The 24,830-nt window shown below is 31.8% G+C and overlaps 1 protein-coding gene across 3 annotated transcripts in view; it reads left to right on the top strand.

Annotated features, from left to right (window-relative positions):
• Positions 1-22,369, top strand: part of LOC132944134 (guanylate cyclase 32E-like) — an 82,671-nt gene extending 60,302 nt beyond the window's left edge. For 2 of the 3 annotated variants that reach the window (XM_061013316.1, XM_061013317.1), the window contains exons 8-24: positions 3,643-3,788; positions 7,263-7,407; positions 7,478-7,568; positions 8,562-8,749; positions 11,711-11,890; positions 13,436-13,540; positions 13,601-13,672; positions 13,746-13,950; positions 15,066-15,282; positions 15,405-15,539; positions 15,724-15,836; positions 15,899-16,050; positions 16,130-16,228; positions 16,310-16,454; positions 16,858-16,956; positions 17,569-17,863; positions 20,668-22,368. In XM_061013316.1, coding sequence (XP_060869299.1) covers positions 3,643-3,788; positions 7,263-7,407; positions 7,478-7,568; positions 8,562-8,749; positions 11,711-11,890; positions 13,436-13,540; positions 13,601-13,672; positions 13,746-13,950; positions 15,066-15,282; positions 15,405-15,539; positions 15,724-15,836; positions 15,899-16,050; positions 16,130-16,228; positions 16,310-16,454; positions 16,858-16,956; positions 17,569-17,863; positions 20,668-21,061 — 2,781 coding nt within the window. In that variant the 3' untranslated portion in view covers positions 21,062-22,368. Of the gene's footprint in view, positions 1-3,642; positions 3,789-7,262; positions 7,408-7,477; positions 7,569-8,561; positions 8,750-11,710; positions 11,891-13,435; positions 13,541-13,600; positions 13,673-13,745; positions 13,951-15,065; positions 15,283-15,404; positions 15,540-15,723; positions 15,837-15,898; positions 16,051-16,129; positions 16,229-16,309; positions 16,455-16,857; positions 16,957-17,568; positions 17,864-20,667 lie in introns of all 3 variants that reach the window. The other variant, XM_061013318.1, reaches the window with a different exon arrangement.
• Positions 22,370-24,830: the final 2,461 nt, after the last annotated feature.

The following is a 24,830-nucleotide window of genomic DNA, read 5'->3' as shown; positions in this document are numbered from 1 at the left end:
CCACTATATATCAATGCATCCCATGTAAAGTATTAAAAAATATATATATATTAATGTTTAAAAAAAAAATATTTGTTTCCAAATAATAAATAACCGCGTTTCTCATCCTTTTTATATCCCTGCAGTGTAGGTAGGTATCATAACTATAAACTTTGAGATTTTTCACGTTAAATTGAAAATAAAATCTATATCTTTATTGACACGATTATAGATACTATATAGGTACGCAAGCCAATGTCTTAATAAATAATGATTAATATTCATAATAATTCTATTTTTTTTTCTCAAAGACACGTTCTTACCACTGATATTATTATACAGAATAACGTTTCCATGCACTGTCAACCATTTATTAATACTCACTACCTACGTAACATATTATATTATAATGATAAACGTAGTACGCACAACAAATACGCGGTTGATTACCATTATATATCATGCATTACAGTTTGGTCAAACGTATAGATGGAAAATCAACGGATTTAACGAAATACCTACGTTTTGTGGTAAATACTTGCACGATACGATAGGTGATATACCTAGGTATCTATACGAAAAATTGAGAATTTTACATTTCCGCACACCTGAAAGAGTATTTCGACACACACATTATTAAAAATCATTATCTTCCTTGGTAAAATATAAAATAATATATTTTCCGGGACTTCAAAACGAAATACCTGACATTGTTTTAGACACAATATTATTATTATGTCCCTCGTACGTACGAATATTATAAATGCCTTTATACACAGTATATTGTTATATCAATAGGTATACTTGCATATGAAATTGTATGGGAGGCGTTCCGAAATGTGTTCACCTAGTTGAAAAAAACGATTGCGAGTGTAGCCATTTTTTATTTTTCGGAAAGAAAACAAAATAAATTTATAGGAACCCGTTTTCCGTTATAGGAACCGAAAATAACACACGATTTGAACGCGTATTTGCGGAGATAAAGGTCAACAATAATATTTAAGTGTATTACCGATGGCCTGCGGCTGTAAACCACCTTCCAGTTCAATTGTCTGTTATTATATAGGTACCCAGTTATAATATTTGTGTGCGTATACAGGTACAGTATGTCCCTAAAGTCCAGTATCACCCAATATTATATAGCAAGCACCTCGTTCGGGAAAAATCAATGTATGTATTTAATCGTGGGTTTTTCAACAGTTATCTATTTGAAAAGTTCCAAATAAATGGCCTAAATTTAAAACATTTAAAACACTTTTCACGCGATTTAGGTGAATGTTTTATAATTTCTAAGCTACATATTATAACTCTATTATTTTGATCTGGTTTTTTCAACAAAAACTGATAACAAAACTGGTTTTTGAAAATATTAATTAGGCCGTTAAACTGTTTTTTTTTTCATATCCATTACCGTTAAAAAAACTCATTTATGTATATCACGTAATGATTTGGCACGTAGCTATATAGACTGCTCATATTACACGATGAGACTATTGGGACATACTGTACCAGCCATAATACCGCCAATGATCCACATCGATACGGCAGAACTGTTATATTATATTATGCCGTTTTAGAGGTACAACGCAATTGACCGTATCCACGTGTATTTTATCGATGACTGCTGTCGTAGAAATAATAATAACAGTTATAATAATAATTGTATACCTATTACCCGGTACCCAATGTGCACATGGGTTGTGCAGCGGGCAGTCTAAATTTGTAGTGCTATACTCAGCTTCAGGTATATACCATAGTCCATTCCAATGGTTCGCACACGCGCAACGCTAATCACGTCCAGACATAATATTTACGAGTAGATATACGTCATACGTTTTCACTACACGATCGCGTATTTTTTTTTCACGATTTAATAGATTTTTTTATTCAACTTATAGTAACGTATACGCATTATGCTCGACCTTATTTGAATAATGCCGTGAACGTATATATAAATATATTATTCTCTTTCACTCCGCTGCCGCTGCAGTGATTAGTGCGCGATCGAACGTTTAATGGCATACCACTTTATAATATATTATTTGTACGCGATGTCTATCGTCGTCCGCGGGTATTATTGTGATATAGTTGTAATAAAATATCGTGAAATTATCCCGGTGATTAGTATCACTAGGTAGTAGTTGTTTCCAGCTGTGGCAATAAAAAATGTGACTGGCATAACGTTATTGGAGGTCTCGATGTCTGCGCGGATCGGTATTGTGCTCGTTTTGGTGGTATAATGACAACATTATGAAGGCATATTATATACTTTAGGCGCACTCAAAAAACAATACGGACGACATCGGCTATAAAAGTTATGACGTTTGCGCGATTGCTCAATATAATATTATCAATTTATGCGTGTCAAACTCTGCTGCGTGGGTTGTTCAAATAATTACAAATGGCGAACCAATTAGACGCTTAGGTATAATAATTACCATGAAAAACACATGTCAGACGATGTTTCACTTTCAAATATTTCAGTACCAGCTATATCGAAAGTAATAAATCCAAAACAGTTAGCTATAATGTGTTTACATCGTGCAGTATTGCGTGTAACCCAAGCAAACGACTATCTTGTAAACCATCTTTTACTTTTAATTAACATTGTTTATTTATAGGGAAATAAATCAAGTAGCGTACACGGTTGTTAATGAGTAAATTAACATGCGTTCATTTTTGTTGTATGTTTGTTTACACTATAGTGCCTATTACTGTTGAGTGCTATCCGTATAATTGCAGTACGTCCATATCGAATAAAATGTCTCCAACGAGTGTGATAATGACCATTATGGCATTTCCGGATATCGGCATTTACAGTTAATATAATATTATATTGTATATTATTATGTGTATGTGTAATAATTGTAAATTTAAACTTTAAATTTGAAATAGTTACCCATAAACAAGCGTGCGCAGAATTTTTTCCCGGCGAATACCAATATTTTTTGAAATAGGTACCTAGCTCAATAGTTAAATAAAAATTCTTTTCTATAACTCTTAATTAAGTTTTATTCTTTAGACGAAAGGATGTTGATCCTTAAACTCATCAATAATGTCTTTGGGATTTGTCTGCTATGCCAATTCTTGATTTATAATAGTCATAATCATCGCGTCTAATTTCGCTTCTTTCACGTGGTTTCTGAATTACATTTCCACCAAACTTAGTTTGGAATAAATAGAAATATATTGGTACTATAGCCTAAAAGAATATAAACATAAACCATGGTACAATAGCATAATATATAGGTAATCGAAATTAGTGACATATAGCCCTAGTTAAATGATGATGACATTTTTCCCTGTGCTAATATAATTATGAAATTAAATTGTAATCTGATAATGTCTCAACTCATCACTAAGTATATTTTATTAGAAAAAATACAAACACTATTTGTCGAAATTGATTTTTGACAATTAACGATTAAGCTGACTTCGCAAACTATGGCTAATGTTTGTTAAATCCACCCCTATCCGCTGCAGTGGATGCCATAACACACATCTGTGCATACTGCATACGCCTATAAGCAGCTAGCACACCACTTGTAAACAATAATAATATTGTTTATGATTATGAAATAAATCAATTTTATTGATAAAAAAAGGGAAAATATTATTAAAAGCAAATCGTCTTTTGATAATGGTAATAATAATGTTTTATAGATTTCTGTCGAGGCAGCGTATCTGTACGACGCGGTTCATTTGTATGCGAGATGCGTGCTGGAGATGATCGAGTGCGGTGATGATCCGAGGAATGGTTCGGCCATGATGGCCAAATTCAAAGGTTCACACTACAAAAGCGCATTGGGGTAAGCAGAACACGTTAAAAAGTAAAAAATATTAGTTTTATATCGTGAAAGTTTGACAGGGAAAAAAATCGCGTGCAAGATGTTTCTATATAGACGAAAACTATACAAGATACGTGCTTTTTAAAACTTCTGACCGTCACATCGGCAGATATAAATATACTGAATATTTTTATTTATTCTTCATGGATGACATGTTTCAAAACATATTTTATGTATTATAATATTATTACCCTATAACGAATAAATAATAATTTTCAACTTTATACCGTATGAAATGAAGTTTAATGATAGGGACCGTGAAAATACTTTTTTGAAAAAACACGCAACAACATAACATGTTATTTCTGTTTTTTTCGATATTTGATTGCATCTACTACGTTTATTTCCCCGCGCGTTGTCCTGAAAACACGAGAAAACGGCCGAAAAATTTAAATGTCAACCGGAAATTGGTCGGCCGAAATATTACACGTTCTATTTATATACCTACCTACCTAGACGTTTTATGGTTTGCCAAAAAAACATTTTTCTGATATATAAAAACACGTCATAATAATATACTTGCAATAACTTTTCGTTGCAGCGACACGGTTTGCTGATTTTACGATTCACACTGCACACGAACGCGATAAATTATTATTATTATGCCATCCGAATTCATTCATAGGTTATATTATAATATAGTTAGCACGTGTATGTCGTCTCACTCAACCGAATCAGTGGCGTCGTGTGTGATCAATAAAATTCGAGTCCGTATAAGCGGAACCAACGGAAGTGAACAGAATTTTTTTCTCTCTTTATTATATTCGTTATTATTACCTACATAATTTAATATTTTTTGCATGGATAACCAAAACCACGATAACAGCATGATTTGTAGACGATTTGTGCGTAGAATTTTTGGGACTGCTTTGAAGTGCCTTTACGTTACATTATTATGGGGCTGGGTTTGATGAAAAGTCATTTTTTTTCTGCTGTTTCAATAAAACGTAGAAAGTGAAAAATGTGTTTTTGGGGATCGTGGTAGTATTTTCGTTTAGTCTATTTTATTTGGTTTTTTTTGACAAATTACATTTTTTAGGACATTTTCAAGATTTTAGAATATTTTTCACAATTTATTTTTGAAATAAACGTAAATTGTAATTTGTATTAGGTATTTACAATTTATTATTGAAATAAAAACAAGTATATTGATTGAACGACATATTAGTGGTCACATGGTGTGAACCCTTACAGTAGATATTATAATATGCACTAGGTACTCAACGACCATGATTTCATATCTACAAATAATTAAAGAAGCTATAACAATACTTCTATTTTATTGTCCGAGGTGTTACAAATAATCTTTTGAAAAAAAACCATCATTGTACAACACGTTTCCATTAAATCATTTTTAAAATTAAGAAATACATTTTTAAAGATATATCTATTATTCATGGTGCAGCATATTTTTATATTTTTAAGTGTCAGAATTTTTGATTTTTTTTAGGGCATTAAAATCCCCGTTATAGTTATTATCTATGTGATAGAACCTCTGACTGTTATTAACAAGTTTTTTGAAGACTATTTTCTTGTTTATTTTTAGGAAAACTATATTATAATAGTGTCTCTTATCGAAATAAAATTGTCGCTATTGTAAATCTTGGGTCTTGTGTTTACTATTGTTGGAATTGGCACGTACGTTTATCGTATACGATATACATATTGTAGCACATTCGTACATACATTCTTTCGTAAGTATAATATAGCTATAGTTTAGTTAACTACACTACACTATTTAGTTTTTATCAGATTTTATAGTTGTTTTTTGCTGTTTATTATCGGTGAGATGTTCTGACAATGGCCATTACATTTTTTTTTATAACAACAATGTTGCGTGCCTTTGGAATTTAATCGGACCTTTTTTTCGTTTAATATCACATAAGTTCATCATGCGAGTTTGGCTCGCCATAAAATAAGAATAAATTAAATTATAATATCATTGATCCAGTCTACTCACACCTTTTTGCTAAATTAATCTGAGTACTGATGTTAACGGATACTATTAACAGATAACAATAAATCTCTTTAATATTATAACTATACATTTTTTTCTTTTATATCGTGGTAAAATAATTTAATTAATTTTAGTACGTTCAAGTCCAAACGACTAAATTAAAAATATTTTTCCACGTGTTTGAATTTAATAAAACATATATTGTATACGCACAATATAACGAATTGTAGGCGTAATGAATACCGATGTAATGAATACCTCACACAGAATTTTGGTTAATAACGGTACTGACCTGATTGTATTAAGTACGCAGAGCCTTAGGTGTCGTGGGTGTTGGTAATTTATGCATTTGCTCCAGGAGCCCACGCCTTCTAAGTATATTAGAACGCTTTAAATCTTCTCGTACTTATATTTCGATATTTGGCTAAACAGGCTATCAAAACCACTAGGTACGCCAATATTAATTTTAGAAATTGTAAATCTCGTATTGGTAGTAAAATATAATAATATGATTTATTTTATGTTATATTATTGATTTATTTTTAAACAATTTCTATTACCTCTTCCGTCATATATAACAAATTGAAATAGGACCAAAAATGGGTTTTCTTATTTTCCAAGGGTCAGCAGAAAAACGATTACGTTGACTTCAATGTAAGTAATAGGCTTAAAGGTCTTCGTTTTTTGATAAATATATATACGATAGTGATATTTCCATTATAATAAAATATTTAAGTCGAAACTATGAAATTCAGAAACCATTTAATATTGAATTAAGGAATAGATACTATATGATGCAATACAATTCATACGTATAATGGACCATCAAATCGTAATTTTTTTTGCTAGGTACCTAATTAAAATAAATTTGATGCAACCATAAGCGAGTATGTTGGTTTGATGAGGGCCTGTGCTTCAATTATGTGGATAATTTTTCTAGTAGAGGGCCTAAGGCGTTTCAAGTAACTCAGAATTAGTTGTATCTTGTATAGTTCGTATTTTGAAAAATGATGTTTAGATATCCACAGTAGTTTCAGTATTATGGATGATGAGTTCTTATTTTTTTTCAAATCCAGTTAATTTATCATTATTTGCAAATTTAATATGCAAAAACTCAAATGCCACACATCTCAATGACATGACCTTAATCTTTAATCAGAATTTTTATTTATTTATAAATATGATGGCAAAAGTGCAGTTATGAGTACAACAGCACATTTGCCGCGTGATTTTTCTCGTTTACAGAACTATTATAAGCGACGTGCTTTCCAAATTTATTAACTGTAAATATATGTATGATATTATATAATATTATTATATTGTGTAGTATTAATAATAATAATAATATAGTCTCGTTGCAACGGTAGATTTATGGTTTATTCTTGTGTGCAGTATTATCTTATACAATTTATTTAAGTGTTTCTAAGTGAAATTTTGAACAATTTATTATTATAATATATATTGCATGCTTTGTGTAGATACGGAGTATACATGGACGAAAACGGTGACGCGGAAGGAAATTATACATTGGTGTCACGGCAACGGCAATCTGACGCCTCCAAAGGATATGGCTTATTTCCAGCTGGTAGATTCGCTAAGCCCCGAAATTTAACCAAAAACCCGGTAAACGTCTTTATTTATTTCGTTACGTAATTGAAAACGAAAAAAGAAACGAAACGCATTATTTATACAGGAGTTGACGTTGGTGGTGAACGTCGAATGGATTTCCGGGAAACCTCCCGTGGCCGAACCAGCTTGCGGGTATCGCGGCCAGAAGTGCATCAGTAAATTACAAACATTATACATTATAATATTATATTACTAATATCTGTTAATAGGATGAACTATCGAACCAAACACATCTAAGCTATAGGTCCTAAAAATAAATTATTATAACGCGGTGATTGCAGCTCGTTATTGGTAGAAGTAATCAGATATAGGCTGTGAATTTTAGTGCACTAAAAACGACCGCTTGTTCATTTACCGAAAGTCGGTGAAGTATTCATGAATAATTAAGTCAACATGATCTAAACATGTAAAAATATGTAGAATCGTGCATTTTAAATTAAAAAAGAGAAAATTTAATTTAAAATTGTCAATGATTAAAGTTACCTATCATTAACGAGATATTTTAAATAAACCTTTATTTAAATATACAAATAATAATAATAAAAAAAAAATTTTTATACGAAAATAAGATTATTATTTTTTGTCAATATTGCTGTGGTATACATATTAAGAATATAACTATTAAAATATGCAAAAATATGCTTAAATCAGAATATTCGAAGAAATATGCAAATCAGAATTTCGTATAAAATATGCACTTGTATTATACAACCAAAGACAATTTCAGTTCATATTTTAATTCCTTCTTCATAGAAAAAATAAAAATAAAAATAATGCATTAACCGCGTTATAGACTCACAGCTCTGGAGCTGTGACTACTTATAAAATGGGACGACCTGCAGTTAGTTTTTAAATCACCGGGGTGGAAAAAAAATGTAACCCACGCACTCCAAAAATAATATATTGTATTATAAAAATAATAATATACACTTGAAACTTTTTTTATCTACTGAAATTATAGAAAATGCTCGATACAAGAAGTGTCACACCCACACACCCACTCGATAAAAAAAAAAAGCTTCATTTAATCTTGCAAACTTGTCGCCACTCGGCAGTGCAGGGGAACGGCGCCACTGGGCACGACCATGATATTATATTATTATAGTTTAGTATAGCCTACAATATCGTCAATATAATGACCTTTTCAGCGCACACTGCGGAAATATTGTCGATCGTGGCTGGGACGCTGCTACTGGTGTTGGCCGTCATCTCGCTGGTGTTCTACAGGAATTGGAAGTACGAACAGGAGCTGGACAGCCTGCTGTGGAAGGTCGACTACAAGGACATCGAGATCAACGACACGGAGAACAGCAGCACTTCGTCGAAGATATCCAGAGTGAGCATCAGCGGGGAAAATTCCGCCGACACCGTCGCCGACGATCGCATTGCTTTGTGGGAAAAGGATTTCGAAATTCAATGAAATATTTTTTTTCTCTCTCTTTATTTCTCGCCTCGGGAACGCGCCCTTATCGTTTTCATTCCCCTGAGGGTAGAACAACATATAGGCGGCGTGAAATCCGCTTCGACGCAATATATATCTAATATAATATCATAGACATCGCAGTAGGGGTATAGAGTAGAAGTTCATTCGTTCGGATTACAAATCGGTCCTTATTATATTATATTATTTTAGTAAACAATATTATTATTCTGTATAAGAATACAAGAAAAATAATAATACTCTTGGCTTAGGTTTTAGACATATTATTATGCAGCTGTAGCGCACAGTAGTACGGTGCTTATATATTATGCAATCAGAGTTCTGGTCTTTCGGGTGTTACACCAATAATTGTGCATACCCGTGTATTGAACGTAGAAAATATAGCTGAGTAGTAAATGTATATAAATATGTGTATTTTGCATAATATTATTTGAAGGATTTTTAAGACAAATTGTTCAAAAGACATTTGGATAACTATTATGATTATTATTTGTGACTTGTGTAATATAACTGATGATATGTAGTTAAAAGAATAAAATACTTATTTTATATTTTAGGGGAGGGGGTTAAGCCCACTAGTTGAATCCTTTGAGGGGACAAGTCCTCATCCCCGATTTCCGCTTGTGGTCTTCGAATGTAATCAATATAATTAACATGAACGTTTACGAGATACAAACCAGCTCTGAGAAATTTCAAATTTCAAAAACATAAATTTTAAATATCATTTTGATTTTGAGTTGTACAAAAATAACACGACGTTTCCAATAAAATTTAGTACAATATTATCATGTTTATATGATGACTTTAATATTGGTGACTAGAATATGCTATACTGCACGGATCAATAAACATCTTCTTTTTTTTTTGAATAATTAACATAATTAAAAGTATTTATGTTACGTTATTATATTATTTAATAACACGATTATATAATTACTCAGCTTATTATTTGACACTCGTATTATCATATTAATGACTTTTTTAATTTACTTTTCTCAAATACTTTAAATAGGTATAATAATATAACTAATAAAAATAATAAAAAAAATATGCTGTGTAGAGTTTTTTAATATATTATTTAATCAAAAATACTTTCTCCTATATGAATACATTTATATTTTTATCGTTGATTAGGATATACACTGTATCCATATACTATATACAGTACAGTTAATTTAAAATGATATATAATTGAGTTTTCATTTCGAGTTGTACCTATATTTTATTTAATTTAAATAAAATTTATACATATTGTTTGTTTGACCATATTTTATCATTTCGTTTGGAAAGGAAAGAAAAGCAACATAATAATATGTAAAACACATGTCCAAATACATCTGCACGTATACTTTATTCAACATTCGTTCTATTGAACATTACACTCAGATGTATATGACGTATACTTATATCGTATGTAACATTCTAACGGGATAGCTTTCAAAACTCTAAAATTAAGTTACTTTCAATAACACTAAAACAAATCAGCGATATTATGCGCGTTACAACTTACAATAATATTAAAACAGCCGACAAACTAGAGTGTTCTGATAGTGTGGTATAATTCAAGCGTTTCTAAAATAACTCGATTTCGATCTGTTCGCCGTTTATAAAGCATTGTATTATAAGGGATTATTTTATGTTTTTATTTATTGATTCTCTGGTCAAAGACCTTGGATATTATAAACGGCATTCGGAATACGAATCGACGGCGTTAGTCTATCCAAATGCTATGATTTTTAAGTCATTCAATTAAAAAACCACGTGATCTCTCGGAACGATCGGAATCGGCAATAAAAAATATAATATATTATTGCAAAACACTTTGTCGATGAAAATATAAATAGCAGCGAGTGTTATAGATAATAAACGTCTTTAGACAGTCGGAGTTTTGATTACGTTTGCGTGCTGCGACTTATTCGAATTTTGGACCGTATCCATAAAGTTTATGGGACCGTACGAAATTCCCTTTTGACCGTTATAACCGGAGGAGTTTGCGATTAAGTGGTAAACCGAGAAAATCTCGCGGAATTATTGAGACAGCAGTCGATAAACAAATTGTAGGAGTTTTTTCCCTTGATATAATTAAGACATTCACTTAGCCTTATTATTCAAAGGTTGCATTATTTCTTATACCTACTATCTCGTATTATATAATATATTACCTATTGATAGACCTATCAATTAATCGGTCACGGTCAACAATATAAAACCACATCCACGGTACATCTAAACGCACGATATGCGTTATTACGATATCTTTAAGATCGAAGTCTGTTTACGTTAATATTCACGAAAGTATCTCAATTATATTGGTATGGAATGAATATCATAAATGTTATACTTACACTTAATAGCAACACCGAACGAGTGAGAAATGTTTTCTAGCCTAATATATCAATTCAAAATCGAGCATCTCGTCACATATGCATTTTGATGATCTGAAATTTGAACTTTAAGTCGTCTTCGCAATGATTCACTGCCCAGCACGAACTTATTAAATGGATAATAATGCACGCCCAACGAAGAACTAATATTACATAGGCGTACTCATCCCAAAAGTCGTTTTATTCTTATTTCAAAACATTTACCTATTTTCACGGGACTAAGTTATGTAAAATACTGTATTATTATTACATGGTAGGCCTTATAATAGCGTATCCGTTTTGCGCTCGTCAAATGTAAGGCGTAATCTAGCAGTAGGCACTCTAAACAAAATTGTATGTGAGCAAGCAATAAACTTTCTAAAATCAACCCTACGATTAAACATAACGGAAGTAACCGTTAGATAGCAGCACGCTGTTCTTAATAAATGGTTAAAAACGTCAAACAATAATATTTTCATCACGTATTTTTAAGGCTTTGCATCCATTGATTCGGACTAGCCAAGTCTCTTTAAGCTCTAACCCGGATGCGGATTTTCGTTACTCATCAATATTCACCGCAGTCGGCATTTATAAAGGTCGAGTGTTTGCTATCAAAAACGTGAAAAAGAAGTCCATTGATATTACTAGAGCTATGAAAAAAGAACTTAAAGTGGTAAGTAATATTTAAATCATATTTGCATAAATAAATATTAGTTGATATTGTTTTTATTACGAAACACAAACATCCGTTAGGATCATCATAATATAGTTTTATTATTAACATGATATACGGTAAAAAGATTATAAACGATTTAGGGTAGGTACCTATATATATATACATATTTAAATTAAATAGTGTCAGAAAATCTATTACAAACTAAAACCATAATCACTATAAAAACAACATAAACTTCATATGAATAAACTGTATATTATATAATTGTTTTTATATAGAAATATATATAGGTATATACATACATTACTTAGTTAACAGTGGCGTGGCTAGCTAAAAATTTTAAGTATTAACGCATAACAATGTATTAATATAAAATAACTAATTATATTTCAGATCGTTATTGACTACCTATTGAGTATATCATATTACATTTACTAGGGGACCCAGTGGGGTGCGCAGGGGGGGGGCTAACGGGCTGAAGCCTCCCCCCCTCATTGCCCGTATAATATTACTGTAAAAAAAAAATATTTATCAAGTTTCAACTGTCAACTATAGTAAGCAAGATGTAAATTTCATATACATCTGACCAGAATGAATTCATTTTTGAAAAAACATTGTATTTGCATACCAATTTTCCTAAAATTCTGTAATTAAATATCAGTAATTTTTCGGAAAAAGTATGAACTATTTGTATGAAAGACCTTGTATTAAATTGTCTAGCCATACAAATAGGAATTTGAACTTTAAATGCTTATAAAAAATAACCATGATGCCTATGTATCGTTAATATTTTATTTATAATAAAAACTTACGTATTACATTTTTAAGCTTTTTGACCGGATAAATAATTTTTTATTGACATTTATCGAAAAAAAATTTAAACTAATCAAATACAATCTATGTGAGGATGGTATAACTAAGCTGATTACCAAACAATTTTAATACATTTTAATTTTTTTTTCTCCAATTATTTTAAAAGTCACTGAGCATTTTAAATTTTGACCTGCTAAAAGTACCAACTAGATCCAATTTGCTTCCAAAAACATACATTGGGCATCGACGCTTATGATCAGAACATTTTTTCTACCAGAAAAGTTGAAAAGTTTTATAAAAGTTTTATACATTTTAAAATACCTCGAATAAACGTCTGAAATTATTAGATTGGACAAAACAAAAATAAAATTATAACTCATTTTCAAGCCCCCCTTTTGAAAAATCCTGCGTACGCCACCGAGGGGACCCACTGGCTACCCACCCCTCTATTTAAGAAAATTCTCAGAGGCAATTGCCTCTGAAATTACCGTTTGCCACACCACTGATAGTTAATAGTATTTAGAATATAGTATTTACCAAGAGATGAATGTACCTTTAATGTACCTTTATTAATTTAATTTAATAATATTTAATTTAAAGTTTAATTAATACAATTTCCCGCATTTGACGATCAACAAAATATCTTTTCAATTTGATAACATTTTCAACTTTTATGCAACTATAAAGGTATACATTAAATTATGAGGTGACCAAAAATTATTATTTCAGATGAGAGATTTGAGACACGAAAACTTAAACGGATTCATTGGTGCTTGCACAGATCCTCCGAACATCTGTATAGTGACTGAGTATTGTAATCGTGGTAGCTTGAAGGTGAGTAAGTCAATTGATTTAGTGAAATCAATAGGTTGTTTTATTTCAAAGTTCTTTTAGGATATTTTAGAAAACGAAGATGTGAAATTGGATAACATGTTTGTCGCCTCATTGGTAGCCGATATAATTCGGGTAAATCATACATTATCATTTATATTTCCGTACCTAAAGAATACATTATTTGATCATTAATAATTGTCCACAGGGTATGTTGTATTTACACGATTCCCCATTAAGATACCATGGAAATTTGAAATCGTCCAATTGCCTAGTGGATTCTCGTTGGGTGCTGAAACTCACAGACTTTGGTCTTCAGGAGTTCAAAAAGGAATCCGAAGACTTTCCGCATCATTTTCTACAGCATGACTTTCGACTTCAAAAGGACGATGAAGTGGATTGCAAGTGTGAAGGTATAATATTATGTACACGTTATGTAGAAAATATAGTATGACATATCCATATAATATTATTTTTCTAAATTAAGTTTTTCTTTATATCACGGCTGTCACTTCAATGCCACGTAGGTAACTGCAAAATAGTAGATTGTTCAGGAGAAGCAAAATCAAATTAATTTTATACCGAGAATTATAACAATCCAACTTTTTTGATTAATAAATAAAGAATTTAATGTAGTTTGAAAATATTATGTAATTTATATTTATATTTATATTTACATTATCTAACATAATTATATTTTGATTAAAGTACTTACGAGGTATTACAGGCAAATAATTTGGATACTAAGTATTGTAAGATTGAAATTGTATTTGTGTTGTTCAAACTTAAATGTTGTAGATAAATTTAATTTTTGTTTATTTTATATTTAATATTGATTTATGTGAGTTTATACTACAATAATAAAACATAAACACTGAACAAATATTATGACATAAACACTTAAATAATATTAGTACTTTATTGCCAGATTTAAATATTTATGGTTTATAAGCCCAGAAAAATGTAATACCTAGCAAACCGGTCATACTTTATTACCTAATTAATATTATGATGTAGGGTCATAATTTTTTTATTGTCTATATTGTATTATTGTGGTATACACTATACCATAGTACAATATATTATTGATATAAATAAAATAAATACAAATCAAATTACACGTATATACTACATTTGTGTTTGTACAACATATACCTCAATCTTTCAATACCTAAAATACTATCTTTATAATTTTTGCATAGTAGCTGATATACACAGTAGAGTTATGAATTTACGATATCTAACTATAAATTAGGTACATCATATTTAAACTACATTAAGTTACTTATATTCATTTTGAGAATAAGAACAGAATAATTATTTCTCAGAATAAAATTAGAAATATTATGTAGTTTGTCTCTCTAGAGAAATTTGAAATATTGTAGTCCAGTGGTGTTGAAATGACAATCGAAATACATACCTATTTCGGGGTTATGACAAATGAATTACCCCAAAAAGTCTAAATACCTATCCTTAAATATTTTTCAAAATATATTCCTTTATAAATTCTCATAAAGCTTTCCTTTAGGACTTTTATACATCTCACCGGAGCTGTTGCGTTGCTACAACTCTTCTATTCAAATATCATTCGGAACTCAGAAAGGGGATGTGTATTCATTCTCTATTATTCTGTATGAATTGCATAGCCGTAAAGGTCCTTTTGGAGAGAACCACGGACTTGGGGTGTCGGATATTTTGAGAAAAATTATTTATTATTCACAACAAGATGGTTCAAATCCATTTAGGTAATATTTTATCTCTAATGATACCAAAGTAATATTAAACTTTACATTTTTATTTTATTCAAATAATATAATTAAACTAATTCGTATACATTTATAAAAGACAATTTTCCGTTCGTATACAGGCCACCATTGGAACTGCTAGAAAATAACTTTGATTTTGTCAGAGACTGTTTAGAAGACTGTTGGGCAGAGAATCCAGACGACCGCCCAGATTTCAAGACCATCAGAGTTAAATTAAGACCTATGCGAAAAGGAATGTAAGTTAGTTGAATACAATTTTTTATTTCGAATCAAATAATATCATATATGTTAAATATTTAGTAAGTTTATTGATTGTATATCTGTGTAACGTTTTGTCCGTAATAATTTACCACAGTCAAGTGTGATAAACAAAATTGTACAATATTTTATAATACAAATACTGAAATACCTACGTTTTAGGAGACCAAATATTTTTGACAATATGATGGCAATGATGGAAAAATATGCCAATAATTTAGAGGTATTGGTTGACGAACGAACCGACCAGCTTGTGGAGGAAAAGAAAAAAACAGGTAAAATATTGTATTAGGTTTTAAAAATTCATTTCACTCGTCTGTTGTATTTTATACGATAGATGCACTGTTATACGAAATGTTGCCGAAGTACGTAGCTGAGCAACTAAAAAGAGGACATAAAGTGCAAGCAGAGAATTTCGATTGCGTGACAATTTACTTCAGCGATATCGTCGGTTTTACATCAATGTCTGCAGAAAGCACTCCTTTTCAAGTACCTATCTTTATACATTTCGCCGCGGTCTTGTTGACTGAATGGAATGTACTCAACTTTCTTGTGTATTTTTTTTTAGGTGGTTGATTTTTTGAACGACCTATATACGTGCTTTGATTCGATAATTGAGAATTACGATGTTTACAAAGTAGAAACAATCGGAGACGCGTATATGGTGGTAAGCATTGCAATTTTCCCATACCTGTCGATTCACACGTATTTTATTATTTTTATATTGTTTAACAATTTTCATTTTTAGGTTAGTGGTTTGCCTATTAAAAACGGAGACATGCACGCCGCAGAAATCGCTACTATGTCATTACACTTGCTCGAAGCCGTGAAGAAATTTCAAATTAGACATAGGCCATACGACAGCCTTAGGCTCAGAATAGGGATTCATTCCGGTTAGTACAGTAGCGTACTTATAATATTATATTTTTGTCAAAAATTAATTTTATGTAATGCTACGCTAATAAATATTTAATTTCCAAAGAGGTGTAACTTTAGAAAAAAATGTTTTAAAAATATGAATATAGGTACATCTGTTGTTTTTAGCTACTTTGAATTTTTTATTATCTACTCGTAATGTGAATAATGAATATATTTTTTTTAAACTTGTACCACCTGACCAAAGCGTTCGATTATTACGTTTGCTAAAATTATGTTTCGTTTATAACTGTATTATTATTAGTTATAAACATTTAAGTTTTAAATTCGTGGAACTATTACGATAATGTTTTTAATTGTAGCAATACTATATTTGGTAACCTGTAATAACCTAATTTTGTTTTCCGTTTAATTATCAAGGTCCAGTCTGTGCCGGAGTTGTTGGCTTAAAAATGCCCAGATATTGTTTGTTCGGTGATACAGTAAATACTACCAGTCGAATGGAATCCACCGGACAAGGTGAATTTTTTTTTTTTTTACCTTTATTGAATAATAATAGTAAAAACTTTCGTCCGCCCCGTGGAAAGTATTCCCCGCACATCATAGGGTTAGCCCCCAAAAACAGCTGCTGTTCTAAGAATTTTTTTTCCCTGTTCCGTATAACTTACTTTTTATCACAACATACTTAAGTACTACTTTTTAATGCTAATTTTTAGTTATATGCTACTTTTTAAAATGTTGCAAAAAATAAGAATACGTTCATTAATATGCCAATATTTTTTATTTATCTTAATTAATGCTCATGTCGTAGAACTCTAAATTAATAATAGGTACCTAATATAGAGAGTTAAATAGCTGATTTTTTTTTTTTTGAATCTTTTGTATGTACGGTTTTTATTATTTTTTCGCTTTCTACGAGAATATTCGAAACGATTACATAGTGACTCTTATATTATTTGTAATGAGGCGTGAATTTGAGGGAAACAGTGTGGTTAAAAATGTGATTGTTAAATAATAAATAACACAACACCGGACAATTTTCGAGTAAAAATTTGGACCTTGGGGTTCCAGCGTGTAACGCACACATTACATTGAATATAATATTGTAACCTACACGCTCGCGACTTTCAGCGTTGAAAATCCACTGTTCGAACGAATGCCGGACTCTGTTGGAACGGCTGGGTGGTTATCAGACCACCGAACGGGGATTGGTCGAAATGAAGGGCAAAGGAAACGTGCGCACATATTGGCTGGTGGGCGAGGACCACCTGCACCGGTTGAAGAGGGACGAATTTAGGGCCCAGCGCCGGGAGCAGCAGACAGGCGGCAAGCACCGCAAGTCGTCCAAACATCAGAAGAGCGTGAAGGATGGGCCGCGGAGTTCGTTAAAGGTCCCGAAGACGACGATGAACGGACAGTTGTCCAGGTACGTTACGTTATGCGCGTGCGCGTTGATCGTTTGTATCATATATTTTTACGGGTATCGTATTATTATCATCATAATATTGTGGTGATCATATTTTCTCTCGGAACGTCGTACCTCGGTACCTAATTTGCTTTAAAGATTTGTAAATACTTAATTTTAAAATTTTGAATTGTCGTACTCCATCACTATAAAAACAAATATTAGATTAAAATAAGTAGGTATAGGTATCATAGTCTATTGTTATTTATTATCAAAGGCATTTTAAAGTTGTGCTAAAAATTGCAATAATGCGGCACAGTTAAAGGTCCCGAAGACGACGATGAACGGACAGTTATCGTTACGTTATGCGCCTGCGTTGATCGTTTGTATATCATAATATTATTATTGTAATAATATTGTGCGCTTATCATATAATATTATTACCCGGGACAACGTACCTAGGTACCTAATTTGTTTTAAAGAATTGTAAACTTAATTTTCAAATTTCGAATTCAAAGTAAGGCGTCATCCATCACTATAAAAACAAATCTTAGATTAAAATAGGTATAAATGTCACAGTCTGCTGTTATTTATTATCTATTTTTTTGTTGGTACGTCGACTATAGTATTAGAATATTTTTGGTCCGTGATTTGTTATTTCTATTATATTCAAATTATAAAAAGAGAATTTATGGGTCTACTTGCATAACACTGACAACGGTACCGAACAAAAATTACGTCTCAATGGAATTTTGTAGTGACAACTGTTGTAGTTGTACGCTTAAAAATAGACAACATACCGTTTTAAACAAGACGCACAGTAACTTTGTTACATTTTCTAGTATTTATGGTGTTAGTTTTAAAGTTCACGATTTTACGCATCGATAAATTATAATATTGTTATGGAAATAATACGAATATGGCTAGAGTATTATATTATTACATATTATTATTATTTGATTTACATTATTCATGTATTTGGAGTGGAGATAGACGACCGAGTTTGTATTATAAAATATAATATTACCAGCACTTAGCAGGCGCAAAAATATGATCGAGTGAAATCGGTATGGAGTTATAATATGGTTTTGGCCAGGATTTTAGCATGAAATACATACCTATACTATAATATTTACGCGTACAAGGGTTTCCTGAAAATATAAGATTACGACTTTTTACCTAAAATATTTTTATGTTGACTGTTTTAAAAACATGGATTTACACTCGAATCAACTACGCATAGACGCCATTAACAGATGCATCAATCATTTTGTTGGCCATTATTATATTTTATTATTCCATACGAACCCTTCACGTTGCGTACATGTTGGGTGATTTACTAACTTTGATCGTAAATATATTTTGATGGTGTATAGCTGGTTATAAAGTTGTAGTGTTTCGATTACTCCATTATAATATCGCAGACCATAGTGTTGTGTGTTGTAACTACATCTCTATGGAATAACAACATTGTGATGATTAATTTTTCGACTCAAACCTTTTTGAAAGACGAATAGAGTATCTTATGAGAACAATAATTTATTAAATGGATAATTAAAATTTAAGTGGGTGTTTTGAAAGTGTATACTGCAGTTGATGAAATTATATTACTAACTATAGGTATCTAAGAGTATATTAAAATAATTATAACTTATTTAGAATTTTAGTTAAAGTCGCGGACAACGTTCATGAACAACTTGGTGCCTAATTAAAAAATACTTTACATTTTATATATTATACAATTTCTTGTTAGGTAAAACGAGTAAAATAGATTATAGCTAGTTTATATTCTATAATACGGATTATATTATAATAGCTTTCAAAAAGTCGTAAATTTAACATCATTTATATTTTAAAGTTAATTTGTGTTCAACAGGTGTAAAACGATAAGGGTTTTTGTTTAGTGTCACAAAATGCATTAACGTTTTCCATTAAAGCGCACACAAAAAAAATAAATAATTTTATCATTTAACGTCCATCGTAAATAATAATTTTTTTTCCAAACATTTGTAATATATTTTGTTCTATTTACCTATTAAATGAATAATTTATTAGTTTTTACTTTTTAACGAACTCTGTACATAATATGCGTATTATTATAAATTTATAATCAGTGCCTATAATAATATAATATTAAATATATTATAATAATTTTATAAAAACCAACTCTATTAATATAATATATTATATACCACAAATTATCCTTTGCAATAAATGTTATGGAGATTGATTCAAGTTATTAAGTCTATAATCTGCATTGAGTGTTTGAATGAACCTACACGAAGATAAGTGGAGGATATCGAGTGGCATTTCGTGGAAAGTTAACATTTTTTTTTTTATATGAAGCTTACGTTTCCATTATAATATACTTACCTACTTATTATGTAGACAATCAGATTTTTCAATAGGGCATTGGAAATATTCTATACAGGGGCTTAGTCTCTGTAAGCTTCTGTGGAGCGATAAAATATCAAAACATAATATTTTTTACATAGATAAATCAATAAATGGACTGCGCGTCCTCCATTGATTGTCCAGTGCCAACAGTTCCAGAGAGAGATATCCAATACCTGTGCATAATATGATGGGACCTAAAGTGAACCAATGCTATCTTTTTTTAATGATGTTGTTATATTTTGTTCTCTCTCTCTCTCTTCTCGTTAATGGACTACATTGTGTGCTATCTTTTTCCGAGCTCCCCCCCCCCCCCCCCCCCCTAACTCTTTGCAACCAGTCCATTAATAAATTCTTTATTGAACTATGTTTTTTAATGATAGCTTTCATATCGACGACTGTATATATCTACCTTACTCGGTGTGCTGCAGGTGTTGCAGTTTGGAGTCGCCGAAGAAGTTGCGGTTTGCAATGCACCACGACGACGGCACTCCGGTCAGACGACGGCCGTCGGGCGTTGCCGAGGAGGAGGACGAGTACTGCTGCGACCGGCACCTGAGCGTGTCGTGCCCGTGCATAGATCATTTCGATCAGTCGGACCCGACGGCGGCTGGCAAACGGCCGACCAACTGTGGAGCGTTGCTGCAGGCCCCGGCGGTCAGGGTCCCGGGCTTCCCGCGAGTCAATTCAGCGCCGGTCACGCCGATGGCAGCCGATTGTCTGGAGATGACGGCCGTGTCATCGCTGTCCGCCATGGACGATGTCAACGAACCGTTGATCAAGTCGGACGACTACTGCAAGGATGGTGCGATAACGTTCGTGTGACCCGCGTGACGACTACCGCGGCCCAGGAATGGGATGGTGGGAGGAGGGTGAGGCCCTTCGCCCCCCCCCCCCCCCCCCTGGATCCCTGTTACGATGACAGCGTGGAGGTGCGGCGAAAGTCGTCTATCGAGCAGAGGATGATGCGCATTAAAGGACCCATTCACTCGACCTTCGCATTCAAATATTTACTCCCAGGAAACTGCGCAGGACTGTAAAACTGTGTCGCCGAGAGATTGAAGCGAGAATCTACCGATCGGCGAACTGTTGTAATAATAATATAATATATAATAATAGAATATTATTACAACAGCTGTGTTTCCCTCTATATATTGTCAGCCCCTCGCCCTCTTCCCACCCCCTCGAAACTAGTGTACGGGTGACACCATAAATCATTTCACTGTTGTAATAATAGCGTCGTCGCGATATTGTCCCTATTTATACAATAATTCCGTGGTCCCGTGATGACGATGAGACGGTACTACGACGGTAATCATCTGATTGTTAGACGCGCATCGAGTCCGCGGAGACCGACCGCGATAATACTATACGGTATTGCCGTCGACGTCGTCGTTATAATATATTACATTGTTACGTCGCGTCGTGTCTTTATTATATTATAATCATTGTTAGGTATAACAATAATTATTATTATCGGTCTGAGCGCCACCCGACCGCGAAACGTATATAACCATCTATGCCCTACGCAGAGGTGGCGACGAACGCAAAAGGATTTTCGATCAGGATACGTCGATCCTCGCCGATATGCACGGTGACTTGTACTTACTATGTTAATATAACCCACAAACACCTCTTTCGTTTCCATACACATTATGATGATATGGGAACATTATCTCCATAAGCTTTGACGTTGTGTTATATTATTGCATGTAGAATTGTACGCGTCCTGTAACATTCCAAACATTTATATTATTATACTATAGTTTTTTTAATATTATATTAAAATATAGTTATGGTTTTAGTTATATTAAGTAAAAAAAAACATATTATAATATAGATATAATATAATATATACAATTTATAATTTATTATATAGCATATTATATTATTATGTTAATTGTTCATGTGTGATGGACATGTTTTTAAATTGTTTAGTCAAATTTATATCACGATCAACCGAGATCATACACTTTAGGTATACCTATAATATAAGTAATAATTATAATAATGTTAAATAATGTCGTCCGTTATACTATTATAATATTATTATTTATTATAGACGACGAACATAATAATTAAACTGTTACTATTATCCTCTTAATATTTGATACGAAATATAATATAATATCATACGCGTATTTAAATAGCGATATATTTTTTCCAACGTAGGTATCACGATTTAAGATTTCTTAAACCGTGGTAGGTATACAAATATTGCTTTAGGATGTTCACTCGTGAATCGCTCGCGTCCGTGATATTTGATCAGTGTTATTTATAGACCGTCTATGTCTGCGAACTATGAATCTCACTGTTTGAAGTGTGTTGCGCCGCAGACGTCTATATATGATCGAGGTAGGCATAATATTATACCAACCATCAAATTATAATATAACAGTATAATGTATATAATTATATTATAGGTGCGCGTAAATTGCATATGCTTCCTCAGAGTGTAATATCAAAGGCCACGCGGTGTGTACGACTGTATTTTCAGTTTTGTCATCACAGCTCGGAGTCAAAATAATAATATAATAAACTACGGAACTTCGACGAAAAATATTACGCATTGGGAAAATTATGTATATAATATAAACGTATAGAATTTTTATTATTTTTCACAAGACATATTATTATGATAATAGTGTCCGAAAAAAGCCGAAAATATAATATCGTATAGATTTGAAAAATGTCCAAAAACATATTGTGCGCACATCGTTAAACCGCTACGCCGCTGAATATTTAAAATGTTTGCACGTGTTAATTTAATATTGCATAGAAGTCGGCGTGTTACAACGAAATCGAGTAATATATGAAATTAAATTCACTGTACACTGTTTAAACATTAATGACATTACTAATAACACAATATGCACCGACGACGTTCGTTTAAGACGCTATTATTTTGTGCACACGCTCACCTATATATAGATAGGTAGTCTATATAAGTATCAGATGAATATATTATATATATATATTTTTTTTTACATGCTTCTGAAACGATTTTGTCAGCTGCAGTTTACGAGTCTCAGTTTATTCCATCGCCATGACATTTTTACGTATAATATGCAACGCTTCTATAATAATAATACCAATACGTGTACGGAAGTATTACACAACTGAAACGATGCGATTTCTGGTAAACAATATTATATTGTGTTGATGTTATTATTCGATTTGTAGACACACGCAGGCACATGATTGTTTTTATTATTCATGCAGACGCAAAATACAAAAAGAATATGTTGTGCTTTTGATGTCGTGTTCGGATGGCATAGCTGTTGTCGGGCTGCTCATAAAATATATTATGACATGTTTTTGTTGTGCGAAGAGCGTATTTCGTTAACTACAGTAGGTATACAGAGATTGAAAATATCAATTCATCTGCACCTATACATGTATATATATATGTTGGCATATCGAATCCTGAACGATATTGGAAAAGCGCGGGGAATAAGTACAAAATAAAGACAATACTGTAATACGTCGCATACTACCTGTTTATATATATATATATAGAAAAGTAACCTTCCAACAGAGATAAAATCCAGAATCCTTCATTAATCACTTACCAACATCTACCTCGTATATTATATTATACGTTATATTATATAGGTGTATTATAATACTTGACCTATAGGTGTACCTAGTGAGATAATAAAAATATTTTCGTTTTCCCAAAGTGTTACATCGGGTGAAAATAGCATAGTTTACAATCAAAAGCATGAGTACGCAGGCGATGTAAAATGAAAATGCTATATAATGCAATATTATCATTTTTAAATATTTCGGTAGAAAGGCTTCAATTATACTACCACTTATTACTAGGTTATTAGCTTATAACAAAATAAATAATAGTTGCATATAAATAAATACTTACAATGGTTTCCTTCGATTAAGTTGAACACATCAATAAGTTTTAGACATTTTATGATTTTGTTGGTGTTGTTGTTCAAATACAGAGGTTTTTACTTTACGTGAACTTAATAACTTTAGAAATAAATATTATTTTTGTTTTAATTTTTTTTTTATTTCCGGTACAACGTCAACTGTTACTTATTTCTAGGTTATTAGCTTATAATAAAATAAATAAAAGTTATATAATATAAATAAATACAGGGTTCCCTATATTAGAAGGACGCCATATCCGCATATGTGTTGTCTCCGTCTTACAAACGCGTAACATACCGAATTTACGCTCAGAAATTCACGTTCTATGTCGTTAGCTTAAAAACTATAGTGAATTGACCTATTATGAAACTTGATGGTAAGAACATTATCTGTGTTTGGTTGGACATTTTTTTTACGATAATTCAGTTTTTAAGTAAATTATGCGTGTATAATAAATGTAAATTAAAAATGCTCATAACTCATTTAAAACTGAACTATCGTAAAAAAACTTCCAACAAAACACAGATACTGTTCTTACCATCAAGTTTTATAATAGGTCAATTCACTTTAATTTTTAAGCTAACGACATAAAACGTGCATTTCTGAGCATAAATTTGGTATGTTGAGGCGTCCTCTTGAGTTATACTTATACATATCAATAAGTTTTAGAAATGTGATGATTTTGTTGGTGTTGTTGTGCAAA

The sequence above is a fragment of the Metopolophium dirhodum genome, chromosome 5 (assembly GCF_019925205.1).
Source record: "Metopolophium dirhodum isolate CAU chromosome 5, ASM1992520v1, whole genome shotgun sequence".
NCBI lineage: Eukaryota > Metazoa > Arthropoda > Insecta > Hemiptera > Aphididae > Metopolophium > Metopolophium dirhodum.
Note: the sequence above shows the minus strand (reverse complement) of the source record. Positions and strands in the feature narration are given on the sequence as shown.